Here is a 19,274-nt window from a genome sequence, read left to right on the forward strand (position 1 = left end):
TGCAACAATAATACCACACAATATAAACACACAGAAGCTCTCTGATCTCATTCATCTAATGATTGATGCCGGCGTCTTGCTTTCCCCCCTTTCGATTCCGAGGTTTCTCCAAACCACACATGATCTCGACCTCATCTGCAAACCTTCTCGCCATGGAGCACGGACCTATCTGTCTCAGTGGTTGCCATGACAATGCATCACCGGATGAACAGAGGGGAAATGTCATAGCTTTTCACTGTGAGGCATTCAGGCGGCTCACGCAGCGGGCTGTAATTTTAAAGGGGATTGATAGCGTGTCGATATTGAGGATCGTCTCCGCGGAAAGTCATCGGGAAAGGTTAATGTATTCAACACAGCAGCAGCAGGAAGTCAGGGAAGGGTCAAACGTGTATGGAGCGGTTTCATGTCCACGTGTTTGTTTTTGTCCTTGCAGGCATAATGATTAAATGCCTGTGCTTTGAGCCTGTTTGTTTGTCTGCACCTTTCAATTACTTTCTGCAGACTCATCCTGAAATCTGTATCACAAACAAGATGAAGGCAACGAGAGGAAGACGAGCACTTTCTCAGGCAGCAGAATTATATGCAAAACATGAACTACAGCTAACAGAACACAAAGTATCAAACTGACTATTAATATGCTAATAAGAGGAAGAGGATGAGAATGACCCGAGTTAACATTCGATTTTGAACTTTGTGTATGTCCTCAGATTTTTGTAAACATGATTACGAAGCCAGCGTGCATCATAGATAACTCGTGCATGATCTGATTACATTTTGAAAAAACCTTCCTGCATAGTTTTGCATACTGTTGAAGGAACACTGATTTGAAACTGATGCCAAAACTCCTTCACACTTGAAGCTACCAAGAACAAAATGATACCAAATAATTTAGCATGGAAAACAACTGAATTTACAGTTTACTTGTAACGAAGCTGATTTTTTTTGCCTGTGAACAACGTCCTATAAGAGTGATACTGTACATGGGAACTATTGCATATTGACAGTAAACAATCTGATTAATGACAATAAACCACTAGTACTGTAAAGTCACAATATTTGGTCTTTTATCGCGGTAATAAATGGACTGGTAGTTTTTTCTACTCTGTTTGAGTACTCAAACTGCTTTCTTACTACAAGTCTAATTCACCAATTCACACATACATTCATGCAAGCTCTTTTTTCTAGTATTAAGTGCTTTTAATCTAACTTTGACTATGCATCAGTTACAACACCGGTTTCAATGTCTGGCCCAAGAATACTTTGACATGCTGGCTCGAGGAGCTAGAACACCCTACATCCATATCCACAGCTGGCCCTCAAAAATGGACATCATGCTGTGACATAACACCTCTTGTTTAAGTAAAGAATGACTTTTAATGCTTTGATACACAGGTCAGGACACTTTATTGGGCCTGCGACTAATTGCTGTTGTCATTATTGATTACTGAGACATTTTCCAGCCCAGTGAGTCATCCAGTGGCTGGTTTTATCCAAGTAACAGATAAAATGCATCCTAATTGTTTTTGCTTTACTTTTCTGTCAGCTAACTAATCAATTAATCAACTGGTTTTTGCACTCTGTGGCAACACTACAAGGGTTCAAAATTAATAATTGTGGCTGCAGTAACCACATACCTGGAGAACAGAGACGTATCATTACAGATTTGTTCAACATTTTACAAAGATGAGACCATTGATGCCACTCATGCCTGCACTATAAATATCAAGCAACAACTAGCATCTATAGTTAGCTTACTTTAGCACAAAACTACACCTAAAATGCCACATAATTGGGTGGGTGTCTGTGATCTCATGCCTCCGGCAATGACCCTCGCAGAACTCCACACTGCTTAAAAGCAGAATCTGCAAAAGATCTTTTATTTTGAAAATCCACCACCAGTTTCTCTAGGGTGCTCCTGTTTTTGACTTCCTGCTCTCGTCATCAGTCCCATCTACGCTAACATGGCTTCCATAAAAAACAAAACAAAACATGACTTTATTTAATACAATGTTAAACTGATGGCTACTACTGCTTCAATCTTCGAGGCCATGAATACCCGAAATCTTTAAAGGGTTGGAAATACTAGTTGGCTGATTGTGTTGACTCTGCACTGAAGTGAAAAAAAAAAAACTAGATAAAGTTATTTCTAGAAATGCTGAAACACTGTTCTGAGATGTGTGTGTGTGTGTGTGTGTGTGTGTGTGTGTGTGTGTGTGTGTGTGTGTGTGTGTGTGTGTGTGTGTGGTTTTTAAAGGGTTGGGATTATCTTCTATTGAGAGGGAGTGGGTAGACTTTGGAAGTTAGCACAAATTGGGAGACCTCCTCCTTGATTTCCATATTAACCCAGTTTCAGAGGAAATGGGGAAAAAGCAGAGAGTACAGAAAATAATATATTAAAAAAAAACCCTTTAATTACACGGCCTGCTTTGCTAAAAGGAAGAAAAATAGAAAAAAAACTGCTGACACCTTCACAATAAAATACCCCGAGGTAGACAAGAGTGTCTTAGTGTGGATACATAAGAACATGAAGACTCATGAAGAATGTAATATGATCCTTGAGGCACCTCGAGGCAGGAACATCTAAATATGTTTTTGAGTACTTTGGCAGGTGTTCGTGTGTTTGTTTGTATGGAAGTGGACAGATTTGTGACCGGATACGCAAAATTTACCAGGCGTGTGAGTTCAAAATGAAGACCAAATTCAGCCCACGGGTACCGAGTACTCATCTTATCACGTAACAGTTTAGTAATAAACTGGGTACTCACAGGCTAGAGCGTCAGCATGTAGCCGGTGTGATCCCCATGCAAGATTGGCCTCTAGTCGTATTTTCATTTTAGCTTTTATTTATTTATTTTGCCGTGCTCACAGAATCCGTCTCCAACCGAAATGCAATTACTGCGCTGTGCTTGTTCACTGTAGGAAAATATATACAGGCAAAAAAGACCAATGTTAGATTAATGTTGTACCTAATATGCAAGTAATGAAACATTATTTAGTTGCCTCATCGGCACACTCAGTCTTGCTCTGTCATTCTCCATTGGACTCCTGATGAGCAGCATCTACTGCACAGACACATGATGTGTGGGAGTAACTAGGTCTGCCACATCAACTCTTCCTCAGGTCCCCGAAGGAGTAACCTGGTTTATTCTGGGCTGGGCCAACCGTTCTTCACCCGGCTTGTTGCCATGCAGGGTGGCTGAGGGCAGGGAAGGGTTGCATCCTTTTATATGTGACTGACTATCGTTTTCAGTGCTTATGAAAACACATTCTTATTTTTGCACTCAAAAGCATGAAAACAGCTCTTTACTAATCAATCTCTATTCATCACGAACATAAGACCCAAAATTTACCGCATCCATAGCAACATATTCACCCCCTTTTAAGCCAAACCTAAACCACTGGTGCAAATGATTGTCTAAAGGTTTCAGCTACGCTTTCTTTGATCACACTGAGCTTTAGCATGACAATATTTTATAATTTAACATTAATTTGTCAGCTAAAATCACAATTAACTGCTTCCTTGCAGATTTTATTAACTGTAGCTAGCGAGAATGAGCTAATATGTGATGAGACTTTAATTTTTTTTAAATTGTTTGTAAAAATATGATATAATAAAAGACTGCGACAGGTATCAGCATGCTCACTAGCTAATCTTCCCGTCTTTTTTGATTTTGATTTTGAACAAAGATGCTTCATGAACTGTAGATTAGGTAGATCATTTAATATCCTTACACATACCATCTGACTTCCTGCCGTCATGTCTCATTTTTAATGCAATGCTTCAAATCTTTACCCTCGTCTTCAGGGAATGCTTTTCTAGACGTTCTAAAAGCATATGTGATTACCCGGGAAATGCATTTTAATTTGATGCAGCTCTCCAAAGTCTGTGGCTTACTGCTATCACAAGCTAGGCTAAAGTACAGCGGATAAGTGCTACATGTTTCCCTCGGGGCACACTATTAAACACTTAACCAACAGTGTGGTATCGATTGGCGGTTATCTTTCCTCCACTCGGGCCAATATTGTCTGAAACATCCAGACTTTATTTCAGATTTAAGCTATTTAGGTGATGCTTCTATTGATCAGCAACAAGTGCAACTGCAGCATAAACACCTTAAGTAACCACTACAAAATCCATCATATCAAAACAATACAAAAAAAAATCTGCAAGGACAGAGAAAGAGCGCCAGAGCTCAGGAGGCAAATCCAGGAATAATCATGTATGAAGTGCCGAGTAAAGTAACTGTAAGTATCAAAAGATGCTACAGCGGGTTTAACAAAAGACGCGAGCTCTTCAGGGGAAGGAAAAATGTAATAATAGAGATGATTTATGCCCCACAGCCATATTCAACAGGCGGTATGTTTTGATCTGAAAGTCTGATTTATCTTTATTCATTTCTGTATTTCCATGTGCATTACAGAGCATGCATAAATATAATTATCATTTCAAAGCCACAACTGCCACACAGGAAGCCCAGAATAACCTGTAAACACTTCATTAATCATATCCTGATCACTTTAGCTTTTGTTCCCATACATTGTTCCTTATTTGCAGACTACATCTGGCCGGACTCGGTGCGTTGATCTGAGTCTATTTATTTTCATAACATGAGTTGCGGCGCTAATACACCTGTTCCAATAAATCTTAATTTGTCTCCTGGGTCCGTCTGCCTCATCTTCTGAATGTACAGTCTTTTGGAAATGCTTTGCTGACTGTCAGCTTTAGTGTTTCCTCATGTTATCCAAGAGCATTAGCTTTCACAGTTTAAATAGCTTTAGCAGCAGCCGGGCGTCTCTCTGTCTGTCACAGCGAGAGGAGAGACGTGCCTGGATTTAGAGCGCTTTACCTTTTTCAGCTGAAAATCTTCTTTATTCCTGCCAACGTGCTGCTTATCCAGTCACAGCTTCTCTTGAACATCACTGATTTATGGGATGGTGCATTTGAGGGCTGATCAATTGATTGATTCTGTGACCTACTTTATGTATTATGGATTGGACTTGATTGAGCTTTAATTGCGCTGCAGTCTTGCCACTGCAAGACAGCACATACTGATGTATCGTCAGCTTAATGCTCCCTTAAGCCTCGCAGGAGATGATCAGAAAATCACTGCAAATAGACTTCAGCTGGACGGTTCGGACATTCATAGATCTGTTCCACTCATAGTGACATATTTTAGGAAAATTATTTTGCCGTTTGACTGATTCCCACGTGTCAACCCTCTGCATACCAAACACATGCTGGGAACCTCCAGGCCTGGAATTAAAATGTTGTTTTTATCTGTCAAAAAAATAGAAGGAAAGAAAAATGTGTTTTCCTCCAAGCTGTCAGCTACAATAACCATTCCTGCTTGTTTTGATCTCCTCAATATTGTAAATATACTCACTAAAGTGACAGGATAATGCTTTGTGATTCATTGTGCATGTGGCTCTGAATGGCTCGGCACCACCTCGATAGACCAGTCAACTGTTATATTTGCCAAACAAGGATTTCTTTGTTGTTAAACACCTGACTTCTATATTTAATGCACTAAATCACAGTGTGTGTGTGTGTGTTTTCATATCTGGTTGCCATCGGGAATGTCCCTGACAACAGAGAAGGAAGTAACATGTGCCATCACTATGGAAACCAGTGAAGGATGCAGAGCATCAAACATTGAACAGTTTTCCGTCACTTGTTATGTCACCAGCCTCCCTTTATTTCTTACATAATAGTCACTGATAGTGTAAAATATATCACAAAACACTCTTACTTTGGGATCATATCAACTGCGACACCCGGAAAAAAAAAAGAAGAGGGAATGTTGGCAAAGAGGAAGGAGACAGTTGACGTTCTGTGATGCACACACGTCTGTGATGATCTGAGTCTGTAGGTGGGAAGTTTTCCTCTGCGCCGTTGGAGTTCTCGAAATAACTCCGGAGCGTTGCACCGTGCTGTCTATGCTAATTCACCTCCTCCCACAGGCTTATTCCTGTACAGAGCTGTCATTTAATGATTCACAGGGAAGAGGGGGGGGAAGCTGGAGAGGGACACACCCGCATCTCGTTAAAACTAAGAATTCAATTTAGAGCATCGTTAGACATCACATTATTATCTTTCACGCAGAATCACTGTAGCCAAAAGAAAACTGCTGTTTCCATTTGCAGCCATTTATATTTGGTGGTATGGCTGTGCTGTAGGACACACCCAATCACTATCCACTTGTATATGGAGAAAGACGGAGTCGGGAGAACCGACACAGAATACTAAACATCTGATTAAGCCAGAGAAGGCATGAAAAGAAGTGAAAAGGAGGTTATAGACTGGAGGTGGGTTGTAAAGTGGCTTGCAGTTATGCAGTAACTTCAGACAGGCCCATACAGCTCAAAATATTGAGCCTCATATAAGACTGGATTGCTAATTGGACGTGTAGAACGGTATCAAATGATTGCACCTGAGCATAACTTATTTACCTGAATTAACATTAAGCTTGATCTCCAAAAGAGATGTTTCACTCTTAATGCAGAGAGACATCCACTGATCATGGTCATTTCGGCTTTTAATGATTTCTTGTGATTTCTTCTGTTTCCTGCGTACAGTAGCTCAATCTTTGTCTCGTCTGACCATATGTGTCCCAGTGTAGGTTACAGGAAATCCAAAATAAATTCAAATTTGTGCACCCAGTTCTTGTTTCTAAAGTCATTAAATGTACAATTATTCCACCCTGGAAAAAGAAAAAGCTAAGGAAACTTCTGTCTACCGTCTGTGATTGAAAAATATATCATAAATCGTTTGATTTGCACTTGTCTGTTTTCAGAACCCTAGGCAGAAAGTTGCAGTATGTAGTGGACATCAGTTTTTGCGTATTCTTTGTTTCCCGATGTGTCATTAAATATCACTCATAGCATTGATGTTTGCTGTCATTGTCCGACATCTTGGGGCTAATTAATGGGAAGCTGTGGTGCATGGCCAAGTGCTGATTCACATCATTAAATCACAGCTAATCACAGCGGCATCCCTTACACATACTCTCACGTGGCAGCATAGATGATTGCACACATATGAGTGCACGCTCGTGGAGGAAGTAGCTCAGATTGAAACTGCAGGATTCATCTCCAGAGATCTTCTTAGACTTTCATTTAGTGAGTTTAGCAAACAAGACGCATGGATTTATCTTCCAAGCTGAGAGAAGGTGACAACACGGGTCATTTATATTCTAGGCCTTGCATCTACACACTCCCTCCTGACCCCCGGAGCCTCGGCATCTTTCAGAGGTCTACACCATCCATTGAATTATGGGGCTGATAGGGGCTCTGTAGCGTGGGTTGCCTAGCAACTTGTATTGAGTGAGGCAGGAGGCCTGCTGATAGGGAGATTACTGGGGTTCCCGATAAAGTCCTTCCTGCCATGAACGCCGGCTTATCGTGGTGCTGTCGGAGGAAAAAATGTCAGCTATTAGCTCCCCAAAACCAGGAAATCAGAGGTATGAGGCACGGCAGGTGCCTCACATAAATATAACATTTCACCTTTACATCATCAAAGCCACAAAAAAGGGGCTGTAAAATTGTGTGTGTGCGTTTGTTTCTCACTTTAAGCTGTAAAAAGAAAAAACACTCATGAACCTGTTTTCACCATTTTCCTCTGTAGATGGAGTGTTTGGAAGGTGCCAAGAACTGGCTGGTGCAGACCTGCACACGTATGATATTTCTTCGTCTGCTCTGCAACGTCTCAGGATCCTCCTCCAGAAACTGGCTCACAGAGGTACAAACAGCCTGTCCATCTTTGTCCAACTTTCTTTTTGTCTCTTCGGCATCAGTCGCAGCAAATGCCTGTCAACTGCCATGGTGCAACGCAAGCCAAATAAGCCAAGCTGTCTCTTTGGCTAGGCGCAGCGTACCACCAGAGAGCTAGAACAGGTCATTTGACTCATATCAGGCTATTGTTGTGCCCCCATCGCCTAACTCTGGCAGCCAATCAGACCAGCACGTATGCCGCTCAGACATTTAAAGCTAATTTTGTGGATGAAAGGCTGTGAGGTGTGCAGTGTAATCACTTCAGACAGTGTGTACTGCTCACTCACTGGCAGCTGGCAGTGATTTTTTTTATATATATATTTTTTTCATGGCTATACATCTTCAGAGATATATTACATAAGAACTAACTATATGTGCATCTAATTTAGATGGAAATCAGTAGGAATTGCAAATATCTGTTTCTTGTTTCCTAACATGGAGACATGCCACCATTCCTTTGGATTTTGTATAATCAGTGCATCTAATGTGGGAAAATTGATATTCATGTCTTATACTAGTTGTGGGGAACAAAGTCTTCTCTTGCTGATACAGTGTGAACGCCAGCGCTAATTAGGAAGCATGAATCAGAGGGGAAAAAATAGCTTAAATTCTGTGTACAATGGAAAATATGAAGCAAACGATAGTATTTCATTTCATGGGCCTGTGATTTAATAATTTAATAGCATGTTTCCTGGAAGCAAATATGTAATTTGGTACTCATTATAAGTATAAATGTAGACACAACATGTTCAGGCAGTACGTTCCTAATTAATTACATCCAATTAAATGCCTGAGCGTGTGCACAGCAGGTCAGATGAACATGCAAAAAGAGGAAACATGTCTACAATTCAGCATAGACGGGAACGTTCATTATAAACTCGTTAAAATGAATAGGTACCAAGAAAATACATGTTTGTAACTGCAGCTATGACCCACCAGGGGGCAGTAGACACCTTTAACACAGACCGTGACCGGCCGCTCAGCCCTCCAAGCGTAATTGGCTTTGCAGGCCACTCTGAGCTTAATATCTTTTAACAGGCGTAAACCAGTGTTGAAAATCATTAAGAGTAAGCAGCCGGCCAGAGAAAATCAAAAAAAGAAAGAAAAAAAAGAGGGAGAAAATGGAGTGATGAATATTAAGCTAGGCGAGACCACACATTTATTCTAATTACTGCTTAGAAATAAACAAATGAGAGCGAGGTGGATGAGAAGAGATCCGGTGTGTAAATGTTTTTTTTTTTCTGCTCTGTTTTAAGAGGTGTTTAACTCTTCAGATGGTTTTCATTATGAGACTTCTTCGGTGACCTTGTATTTTAAGACTCCCGACACCACAAACATGACATCATCACTTTGAAACATGCTCGCCCATTCTGTCTCGTAGAATTACATCCACAGACACGAAGCATTATCTTCGGATGAGTCCACAATGCACTGTTAATGCTCGGTGGCACGTTATTCTTATCAGCTCAACAGCTATTGAAGTGTCATCTTTGAGACATCGGGGACCCTTTTTGAGGCTAGACGGGGTTATAGAGACCATTGTACTGTAACCCAAATTGAAGAGATGAAGGGGAGGAAAAAAAACATCAATGGAATCGATTTACAATCCTCTTTATCTTGCAGGTAGAAATCACACAATCTCTGCTCAATGCACAACACCAATGTCATTCAGATCAATAGGAACTGACCCTTGTACAAAAGGGCTTGGGTTGTCTGGATGTGCCCCCATTGGCAGAGCACATTGTCTGGTATTAAATTTTCACCACAATACCTCTTGAATGCAAGACGCTGTCATCCAGCTGCAAATGACTTTTATATTACACGTCATCTAAAGCTTAGTTAGTATTCACCGTGCACAGCTGCAGTCTTCCTACACATTTCATATAGCTAGACTGCTGTCAAACAGCTTTGGGATCATTACGGCTCTGCTAAATATGTGTGCTGCTGTAGCCTTGGATTGTGTGACTATACACACAGGAGCTAATTCAGTTACTGCAGCGATTTGAATTTGATGTTCAATATATTCAAATGATGAAGTATTTAATTGACCGTTCTCTAAAGCCCTCACTGGAACAGCAATTTTCCAATCACAGCAGTGCTTTCCCTACTTTGTGGAGGGCAGTGGGTTCTCCTGTGTTTTTTGTGTCATGTTATATTCTGTCCTCTCCTCTGGTCTCTGTTTCACCGGGTGATGGGAGTGGCTAACAAAGCAGATGAACTGAAGGTAAGGTCACAGAGAGAGTTCTCCCAGGAGAAGTTAAGAGAAATAAATTAGCAAAATTAGGTGCATCGGACAACTTCTAGAACTCAACCCATAAACTTGACCACTATCTCTTTTGTGGTCGTCTGCTTTTGATGCCTGATTTATGCCACTGCAGATGTGTCCTGTCGTTTACAAAGGTATTTGTCTGCGGAGAGTCTACAGAGAGGAGTTTTCAACCACTGCAGACAGATAGGCAGTCCAAAACTGCCCATCTATCTGCCCACGCGCTACCATCACTGGACCATAATTTCCCCATTAACCGCTACACTGCTCGCAGTGCTTCTGCCCTCGCCACATATACTGCTTTTGTAATCCACATCTCCTCCAATGCTGAAATTTCAGTTATATTTTGGAAAGGAGGAAGACGTTGTAGAGAGCCAAATCTGGGCAGTAGAGCAGATGGTGGGTGATGACTGTGTTGCTGTGGCCAGAAAAACTCATGCCTTTTAACTATGCTGTGAGCGGGCGCACAAATGCGTCGAAGTTCAGGTCGTTTGTACTCAGATGTTTTGAGATGTCCACATTGCCAGTGTAATGGTGGGGGAATCCATTTAATCTGGGAAAAACAACAAGCAATCTCCTGGTTGTGCTCCTTACCTGATGCTCATTCTTCATGACTTCTGTTTGCTTTCTGTCCCAAGGCCCAGCTATCATCACCTACGATAATCCGTGGCATAAAACATGGGTTAGTTTAACATAAAAGTTGATACAAGTTTGTAGGCCATGGTATTATGAATACGCGCACATGTGCAAGTGAGGCCAAAACTGGACCAAGGAGCTAGCTAAAGAACAAAGGAGGAGTTCTCCAAGGAGCACAGGACCTTGAAGGGCGGAGAAGGTTTTGCTTTGTTATTAAAGGTGCTGTTACAAAAATTTTGACTGCAACTCATACCTGGGTCTTTTAAACAATCTCTGCCTGAGTCTACCGAAATTCCTGAAGATGCTAGAAGCTCAGTGTCGATAGCGAGCTACTAGCCCTGGCTAGAGCGAGTGTAGCTCTACGTTTACCTCATTCATTTACAGACATAGCAACCGTAGCTATGGAGGAGGAGGGACTTAGCAAGCAGTTGTGCTCCTAGAAGGTGAGTACAGTTCATACTAGGTCCAGATCAGTTTTTATGCTTTCGAGCGCCACAAGTTAAACATCAGAAAGAATTATGTCAGAATGCAAGACTGGTAACATAAAGTTGATGGAGCATATCAAACTGCAGTAACCTAAAGTTGATTGATTTCGTGACCCTCTGTAGAGCAGCACATAGTCTCATACAGACAAGTCAAATAAGATGATGCACTGTGACAGTTGCATTAGTTCTATTGACAAGAATCATCGGTCAGGGAGACTCAGTGACCATAAACTGACATCGTGTCCCTCCAGCGGTACGGAAACAACAGGTTACTCGTGGTCCTGCTTCGGATCCTGCGCAAACCTGCTTTCCTTGACAAACAAGCAACTAAAACTGCTGTTGTTGTTCACCATGTTCCACTCTGTCTGTTCCTTCACAGCCTAGCTAGATAGCAGCGGGGAGAAAAGATACACTTACAGGCTAATGTGCTGCATGAAAACTGGAGTTGTTATAAGGAAAACACGGGGGATCTACTCAATCATTCAGTGTGACTCTGGCTACTTTCTGCTGCAGGCTTTGACTCAGAGCAAATTATTTGCTCCAGTTTAACTACACGTCTTTGCACTCTTGTACTGTAGATGTTCTATGCACCATATAAACATATATTAGCATTTAACTGGGACGAGAATAGCTAAATCTAGGTGGGGCTGGAGCTTTTACGCTTTCATTAAATTTTATTTATTGAGGTGTGAGAGTACTGAGTTCTGAGTACTAACATGAACCCCACAGCAAATGCAGCAGTATGTTACAAATGGCACTCATACAGCATGTGCATTCATATAACAGAGCCTACATTGATTTAATGCACTTGTCAAATTCAGATTGACACATTTCACATTTCAACTAATTAAACAGAACTTGCTGCTAAGTAATTCAAGCTCTTTTCCATGAATGCCTTTAAATCAGTTAGTGCAAAGAAGTGAAGGAAAGGGAAAAATCTGCATTTCAAAAAAAGAAAAAACACCACATGAAACAACAAGTCATGTAGACAGGATCCCATCTAATAGGCTTTGAATATTTAGGAGCCCCCCACACACTCCCTCTCCCTCTGTCACACAGAAAACAGACAGGAGGCCAACAGAAATATCTTGCTTGTTTGAAAGCTGTTGCACTAATGGCAAGGCGTTAATTAACTGAGGCATTTGCCTGAGACGGGATGCTATCCTTAACAGGCGAAAAGCGGCAGCACTTGATGATGGAACCTGCTCTTTCTCTGGACTTACAGATGAATTTGCATGACATTTAGCTCCTCAGTGCCAGGATAATCAGCGGAGAGGTTGATTGAGAGGAGCCCAACCGTAAAGGCCCCACCACTTTTCTCCCTGACTTTTTTTCTTTTATAAAATGGCTCATTTTGATTCTGTAATTTGTGCCGGCATACTTTTTTCCTCAAGTGGGGCCCATCGCACGCAGAGAAAACATTGGTATGTATGGAAATGAACGCATTCCCCAGGAGACAGAGGGGATAGAGGTGTCACAGTCGATGAAGCCGGCCTCATCCTGTTGCGGCGCCATTGCGCATTTACCACTTGAACCTATTTAACCGACTACAGTAAACTGCAGGTGCCATATGGATCCTTTAGGGCTGAAGCCAGGCCCGATCCTCCCATTGCCCGCTGATGATGGCATAAATGATGATCACCACTGTAATATATAGCAAGTATACACCACACTGCGTAAGCCACGGGTAGTTAACTGTCATTGTTGTACGGATGGATGGCTGAGCTGCGTTCCAGAACAGTGACAACATACGCTGCTTTGTGCTCCATTCACTGCTGCCAAGAATGACTAGAGGCATCTGTAGCTACTCTGCATTGCTCAGATCCTCATCTGGTGCTTATGAATATCTATGAGAATATCCAGCGTGTATGGGTGAGAAACCCGGCTAATGAAGACATTCTGCAGTGTTGAAACGCTCATTCCTTCACAGATTTCTACTTCACAGTCTGTTTCCTTATTAAACCCAAGAGCAGCATTGGATTCTTTAGGTAGAAACCTCTTTAGAGTCTGGTAAAAAAAAAAGTTAGCTGTGTGGCAGCAATTAATTGATTCTCATTGTAAAACACTCTTACTCTGCAATCGCCATGTCGTCTGTGTGTTCTTGTTTTTAAAATATAATATGGTTGGTGTTTCGTCGCTCTCCGCCAGTGGAATCCTGTGTCTCTTGGCTCATTGGGAATGGGGCCATGTTTTGGGTATCTTTTTTGCTTGGGTAGCTCCATCTGGTCTTGGCACCACTGTGCTTTGCCCCTGCCCAGGAGTTCTGCATCCCAACTATGTGTTGGCAATTAGCAAGGATGTTGGCACGGCGTCAGGCCACTGTGTGACATTCTCCCCGTGCTTGTTGATGGGCTGTGCTGTGCGCGCATATGTGTGTGTGCGTGTCCGTACATGTATGTGCAGACATGTGTCCCTACATGTGTGCACGTGTAGTCATGTCTTCAGTTTAGCTTGTCATAATTTTGGACTTCCTCTGTTCTTTCATCCTTTATCCTTGCTGTTTTGTACCATAATGTTTACTCTGCAATGCTGAGAGAACTACAGTATAACACTTTCTCTGAAGTCTTGTACAGTTGAATAGTTCTCCGTGCTGAACAGCAGAACAGTGTAAGCAACAATATAATAAAACTATCATATTTTAATATTACTTCTTTTTTGTTTTTCTTTTTTTTTCTACAGGTTTGACATGGCAGGATGACATCACTCAGCAGGTCATCTCCAGAGAGCTCTCCAAATTGAAAAACATCCCCCTCCACCATCAAGCCACCCCTCCAAGCCTCCTGACCACCTACAGCAGCTCCAGAGACAGGAAACTGAGGCCTGGACAAGATGAGTTGACTAGAAACCTTCATAAGTACCTGACGGGACTGGGCTTCCTGCCTCGGGCTGAAATAGATGGACAACCTGGAGTCCAACATGAGGTGGCCAATATTCAAGTGAGAATCCAGCACTGAGTAAATGTGTAGGAGCCGCTGGGCATCTAAGTGAAATGAACAGTAACAAACACATAAAAATGACCCAAAAAAGCAGAAGGGCTGAAAAAAGGCTTGTGGTAGGATAATGTTAAAGTTAATTGTAACATTTTGCAGAACCTTACATGACAGGTTGATAACGTATGGTGGGAAAGGCATTTAAGAAGCAACTGGATCTAAATGATTGAAAAATGATGAAGAAGGAAGTAGTGTCAGGACTAAAGGTCAGGCTGTCTGCCATTTAATGTGTTTCAATCTAGTCCTTCAACTTTATGGCAGGGACATACTAAACTGAAATATGCTTTAATGGCTCATGTAAAAGTAGGTGCAACATTAAGGTTAGGATTTAGGAATCCATATCGTCCAAGTAAACATAAAGCGTCACATATTCTTGGCTAAATTATAGAAGGGCCTCTTCCCACTTCTTTTGACAAAGTGTCAGTATTCTCCTTCTGCTGGGGTCGCCCTCTTGTCTTTACTTTGCCTTTGTTTCTTGCTTTCTGTCTTCGCTTCCTCTCCCACTGAGCTGGGAGCCTTTTTATACAAAGATCTTCCATCACCTCTTTACATTATTCAGTCCTTATATTTCGGGTGGAACCCGGGCTTTGTGTGAAATGTGCTCCGCATCCTTCATAGCCGAGCTGCTTCCTGCTGCTGTGTCAGTGCAGCCATAATGCAAAGTTGAAGAGTTCAGGACCTTCCTTATTGATGAAATGAGCTCCTTTGTTGTGTGGTGTGATGGAAAAAGGCAAACATGGTTAGCATGAATGGCAGAGCAGCCCCCATCTTGCTGTGCTAATGCCATTATAACCTCTCAGTACGGCGGGGTTGGAAAGACTGACATTTTCTCTATATACATTTGAAGGACGGAAAATGGCAAGGGAGATAGCTAGTATTAGTGCAAAAGCAACATGGATAATGATGCTGTTCAGTGGAATGGATATACTGTATGCTGAATTGAAGTGTGGGCTCTTATGATTCACACGAGAGGAATTATTTTTCTTCCTCTCTTAGAGCACAATCACACATTTTGGTGCCAATATTAATAACAGCTACAATACCAAATGGTTAAAATGCCTCTAAATATCTTTGTATCATTTTAATGTAAATACATTATTCATCATGTGTCAAATATATACTCATATGACGAACTTTTAAATCAGATGACTCAGTTTTCTCTCTCTCTTTAGATAAGGCATTGCTGCTCCCTCTCAGATAGAGGGGTTATATTTTTTAAAGTTTGTTGTGTGCTGTGGAAATGCATGAAATTACTCTTTGAGTGACACTATCTCATCTATGATTTCCATAATGCAATTTCCAAGAGCAGTTGTCTTTGATCTGGATTCCACATTCATATCCTGTTCCGTCTCGTCGAGCTAAGGTTGCTTCTCTTTTTATACTGAAGCCTGTCACAACAATGCTGACCCAGTACAACCCATTTCAATGTTGTCACAAAGAAAAAAATACTAGGTTATACTTATCATATGACTGATATGTCGCAACAAACTCTACAGCCATGCTAGCAGTTTCACAAGCTTGTATTTAAGCATGCTAACAGTGATAGCATAGTGACATGGCTTCAAATCATCATACTCCATACATTAAGGGCTAAAGCTAATAATACTTTTAGCAAGATGAAAAGATTTATAATTCTTTATGTCTAAGCACTATTTTAACTCCCAGTGTGTAGGTTAGCTAGTACGAAGATAATGCTAGTTAAGCTAACACATAACTAGCATTAAAAAGACACTTTTCTAATTACATACAGCCCTACAGAAATATTGCTTAAAGCTTGTTATTATCCATCTTTAACCTTAAAAAGCTACATGGTCTTAGCTTTAGCTTAACTTCGAGAAATATATAACCCTACAGCCGACATTTGGAAGTTATAGTTTGTCTGCTGCAGGCTATCCAGTTTTGTCTCCTTAAAGTTTTTCAGTTTGAAAAACTTTTTCAGCTTGTACAATAAATAATTCTGGATAATTTACCCTGTTAGCGCCTCTCAGCACAAGGATGCTTTTAGGTATTTGACACAGCTGACAAAGAGGCACCTTCACATAAGGCGTTAATTATTTTCCCTTCCACTATGGGGTGGCTGTGGCTCAGGAGGTAGACTTTAAGTTTTTTGTTTTTTGAACAAAACCTTTTGCACAAAATGGATGAAGGAATGTTAAGGAATGACAGCTATTTTTACACACAGTCCCACAATTTTAGGCGCTAAAAATTCAGTTGAGAAGCAGTTTCACAGCGAGGAACAGAGGCAAAACTACAAAAATAGTGTCTTTGCCTAACCAATTATAGACCCAATAGTACATATCCATTCATTGTTGCTTGCATGTAGGGTTTGGGTGCAATGTTAATAGCACCCAAACCCTACTCCTAAGCCTAAGCCTACTCTTAGATGGACCAGGGTGGATCTGGTGGATGATATTACTTAGAGGTTAGTTTTCTTCACTCTGTCATAGTTACAACTTACTAACAGGCCGATCCATTATAGGCTAGCTTGGTGAAAATGTGTGACATATTGACAATTGTCTAAATGTGGTATACTGAGTATATTGTGTTGTGTGTAGAAAGAAGACATCAAATCCGATGACCGTTCAGAGCCCAGCCAGCCAAAGCCCAAGCAGGGCTGGAAGGAGACCACACTCTATAGTCTTCAGAAAGGAGCCGGCCAGCCTCCAATCACCAAAGTCGTTACACAGAGTGGAGAGGGCAGGCATCCCAAGCTCAGTAAAGCTTACTCCAACCAGAACCCAGGAAAGAGCACGCTGCTTTCCAGCCATATGGAACGGCTTCTTTCCGGGGCACCAGGCACTCAGCAGGGCAGTCCAGGTGGCGAGGCGATGTGGCCCAAAGGAAAGCTCCACTACCTCAGCTACGTGCGACCAGCTTTAAACGACCACACAGAGCCACAGACTCGGGTTGCTTTTGGCTCCAAAGCCCAAAAGCCTAATCTAGACCAACTGCTATTCAAGGCTGACTCGAACCGACTCACCGCAAAACAGCCTCTTAGGGCCATGGATGGTACGATCAATTATAGTTGCTTTTTTCTCCTCTACATTTTCAGGAAAATTTAGCATTTTGGTGCTTTTTTTAATGCATTTATAAATGCTCTAGCAACCCTTCTTTTCCTGTCCAGAGCGATTCATCCAGAATCTGGTAAACCAACTGGGGAGGCACAGCATCAACATGGATGCTTTGATGGGCAAAGATTTGGACCAGCTGGCTGAAGTCATCACAGGAGCTCTGCGGGAGGTGGATGTGGAGCGCCCTGCGCTTGAAGCTCAGCCAGGACCAGGAGCCACTGACTCCAGGGGGAACATGGAGGGTAACAGGGAGCCCCAGGCAGCAATGCATTTGAATCAGGACCAGGACCTGAAATCAGATAAAGAGCAGGATCTAAACCAGAAAAACACACTGAGAATGAAACAGCAAGGTCCGTATGTCTACTGGTGAAAGAGAGAATAAAAGCTTGCAGCATTCATGGTAGTGATGAGCATATAAATGTAAGACAGAATAAGACATTGTAAGCTGAAGATGCTTTAGTAAGGCTTTGTTTATGTAATTTCTGTTCAAAGTGCTGCCAGAGGTATTTTTGAGTCTTTCATTTTGAGTCATAACTCTTTTTCCTTGCTAAATACAAAAGAGTACTTCAGTTTTCACACAATCTGCTCACATATATTGTGTTTGTTTCCAGGCCAGAAAATAGACGGCGCAGACAAAGAGCCCGTTGACAAGGTGAATGTAAAATTAATCTGCCCAACCAACAAATTGGTTTCTCAGGGAGTGAGACATGTCCAAACTTGCATTTTATTTTCTTTTGAACACTTTTAAAACGGGGATGATTTGAAAGTTGTGCAGACTACCATTTACTTTGGCATTATTAGAACTTGAAAGCAAATTTGCAGCTGCAGAAACGTAGAAAATTCCTTGATTGTTGTCTGACCCCAGCGTTTTCGCTGGATGGAACGTTTTGAAATCAGAATTATTTTGCACAATGTCACAAAACTCTTGTTTAACAATGGTAAATGAGTAAATCTACTAAGCAGCCTTTAAAATTGGTAAAATAAAAAGATGTTATTAGACCTTGGACTGGCAGTTACACTGAGAAACGCTGGTGAATGCAGAACAAATTCATATCTTTTCAGTTGCTGATAACAGACTTTCTCTTGATTAATTCTCTTTTGTAAGGAGACAAAAGTAATGTGTAGGTAGACCTAAAAGGAAAATGTCTCCACTATTCTAAAGAGAATTCATTCTTGATTCACAACAGCATACCGCCTTCTTCTCCAAGCTGCTGGACTACCTCAACATGGAGCCCTTTGGTAACGCTCCAGAGGTCAACAGTGGGCAACCAGCCCCGCTCCAGAAAATGGTAGGACTGGAGAACGTGCATAGCCGCACAACGCAAGACCAAGTTCCCGTCCCCCACCGCTGGGAGGAGAAGACCATGACAGCACCTGCGAAGGAAGGGTCCACTTTGCGGCTGACCGGTGGGGCAGAGGACCCTGACGTTCAGGTCGATTCTGACATTGACAAGTGGATGCAGAGGATTCAAGGCCCAGAAGGAAGGAAGCAGCTGGAGGAGCCACAGAAGAAGGACATGAAAGTCAAAACCCAGCTGGTCCACGTGGGAGTGAAGGAGTTTTCCAGCAGAGGGAAGGACAGACACTTTGGCTACATCATCACCGGCACAGAGTAAGTATGATTCAAACATATGATGTTTATACATATATAAGAAATTACTACCTCTCATATTTTCCTAAACTTGACAAAAGTTTTTTGGTGAAATGAAATCCAAACTAAACCCTAAGCCTTCTGAAGATCACAGTAATGCTGTTGACCAGAAAAACCTGTTTGTCTAAATTAGGATTTATGGATGAGGGGCTCCATGTTTTACTGAGCCAGATGCCCTGATAAGAGCCACCAGGTCACTGAACACCTTAGATGTGATTATTTAGACAGATAGTTGAGTTTATATTGTTAAAGCAAATGTAATTTCCTTAACAACATGACTGCAGCCTTATCTTATCAACTTCCTATTCATATTATTAGTTGCTCAATTACATATCACTAAATTAAGCTTGCTTGATACAGAGATGCTGCTTGGGAGCCAGATATCACCCTAATGACTAATAACTG

The 19,274-nt window shown here is 41.6% G+C and overlaps 1 protein-coding gene across 2 annotated transcripts in view; it reads left to right on the top strand.

The window, feature by feature from the left end:
• The window catches only part of ptprn2 (protein tyrosine phosphatase receptor type N2), a 151,741-nt gene that overhangs the window by 20,813 nt on the left and 111,654 nt on the right, over positions 1-19,274 (top strand). The window contains exons 3-8 of one of the 2 annotated variants that reach the window (XM_085286999.1): positions 7,625-7,738; positions 13,837-14,078; positions 16,703-17,156; positions 17,272-17,568; positions 17,830-17,870; positions 18,406-18,830. In XM_085286999.1, the coding sequence (XP_085143125.1) occupies positions 7,625-7,738; positions 13,837-14,078; positions 16,703-17,156; positions 17,272-17,568; positions 17,830-17,870; positions 18,406-18,830 (1,573 nt within the window). Of the gene's footprint in view, positions 1-7,624; positions 7,739-13,836; positions 14,094-16,702; positions 17,157-17,271; positions 17,569-17,829; positions 17,871-18,405; positions 18,831-19,274 lie in introns of both variants that reach the window. The other variant, XM_085286998.1, reaches the window with a different exon arrangement.

This window comes from Mchenga conophoros, linkage group LG9, assembly GCF_057382185.1.
Source record: "Mchenga conophoros isolate Kocher_MC1m ecotype Shallow Benthic linkage group LG9, M_conophoros_male_GT1.1, whole genome shotgun sequence".
NCBI classification, from domain to species: Eukaryota; Metazoa; Chordata; class Actinopteri; order Cichliformes; family Cichlidae; genus Mchenga; species Mchenga conophoros.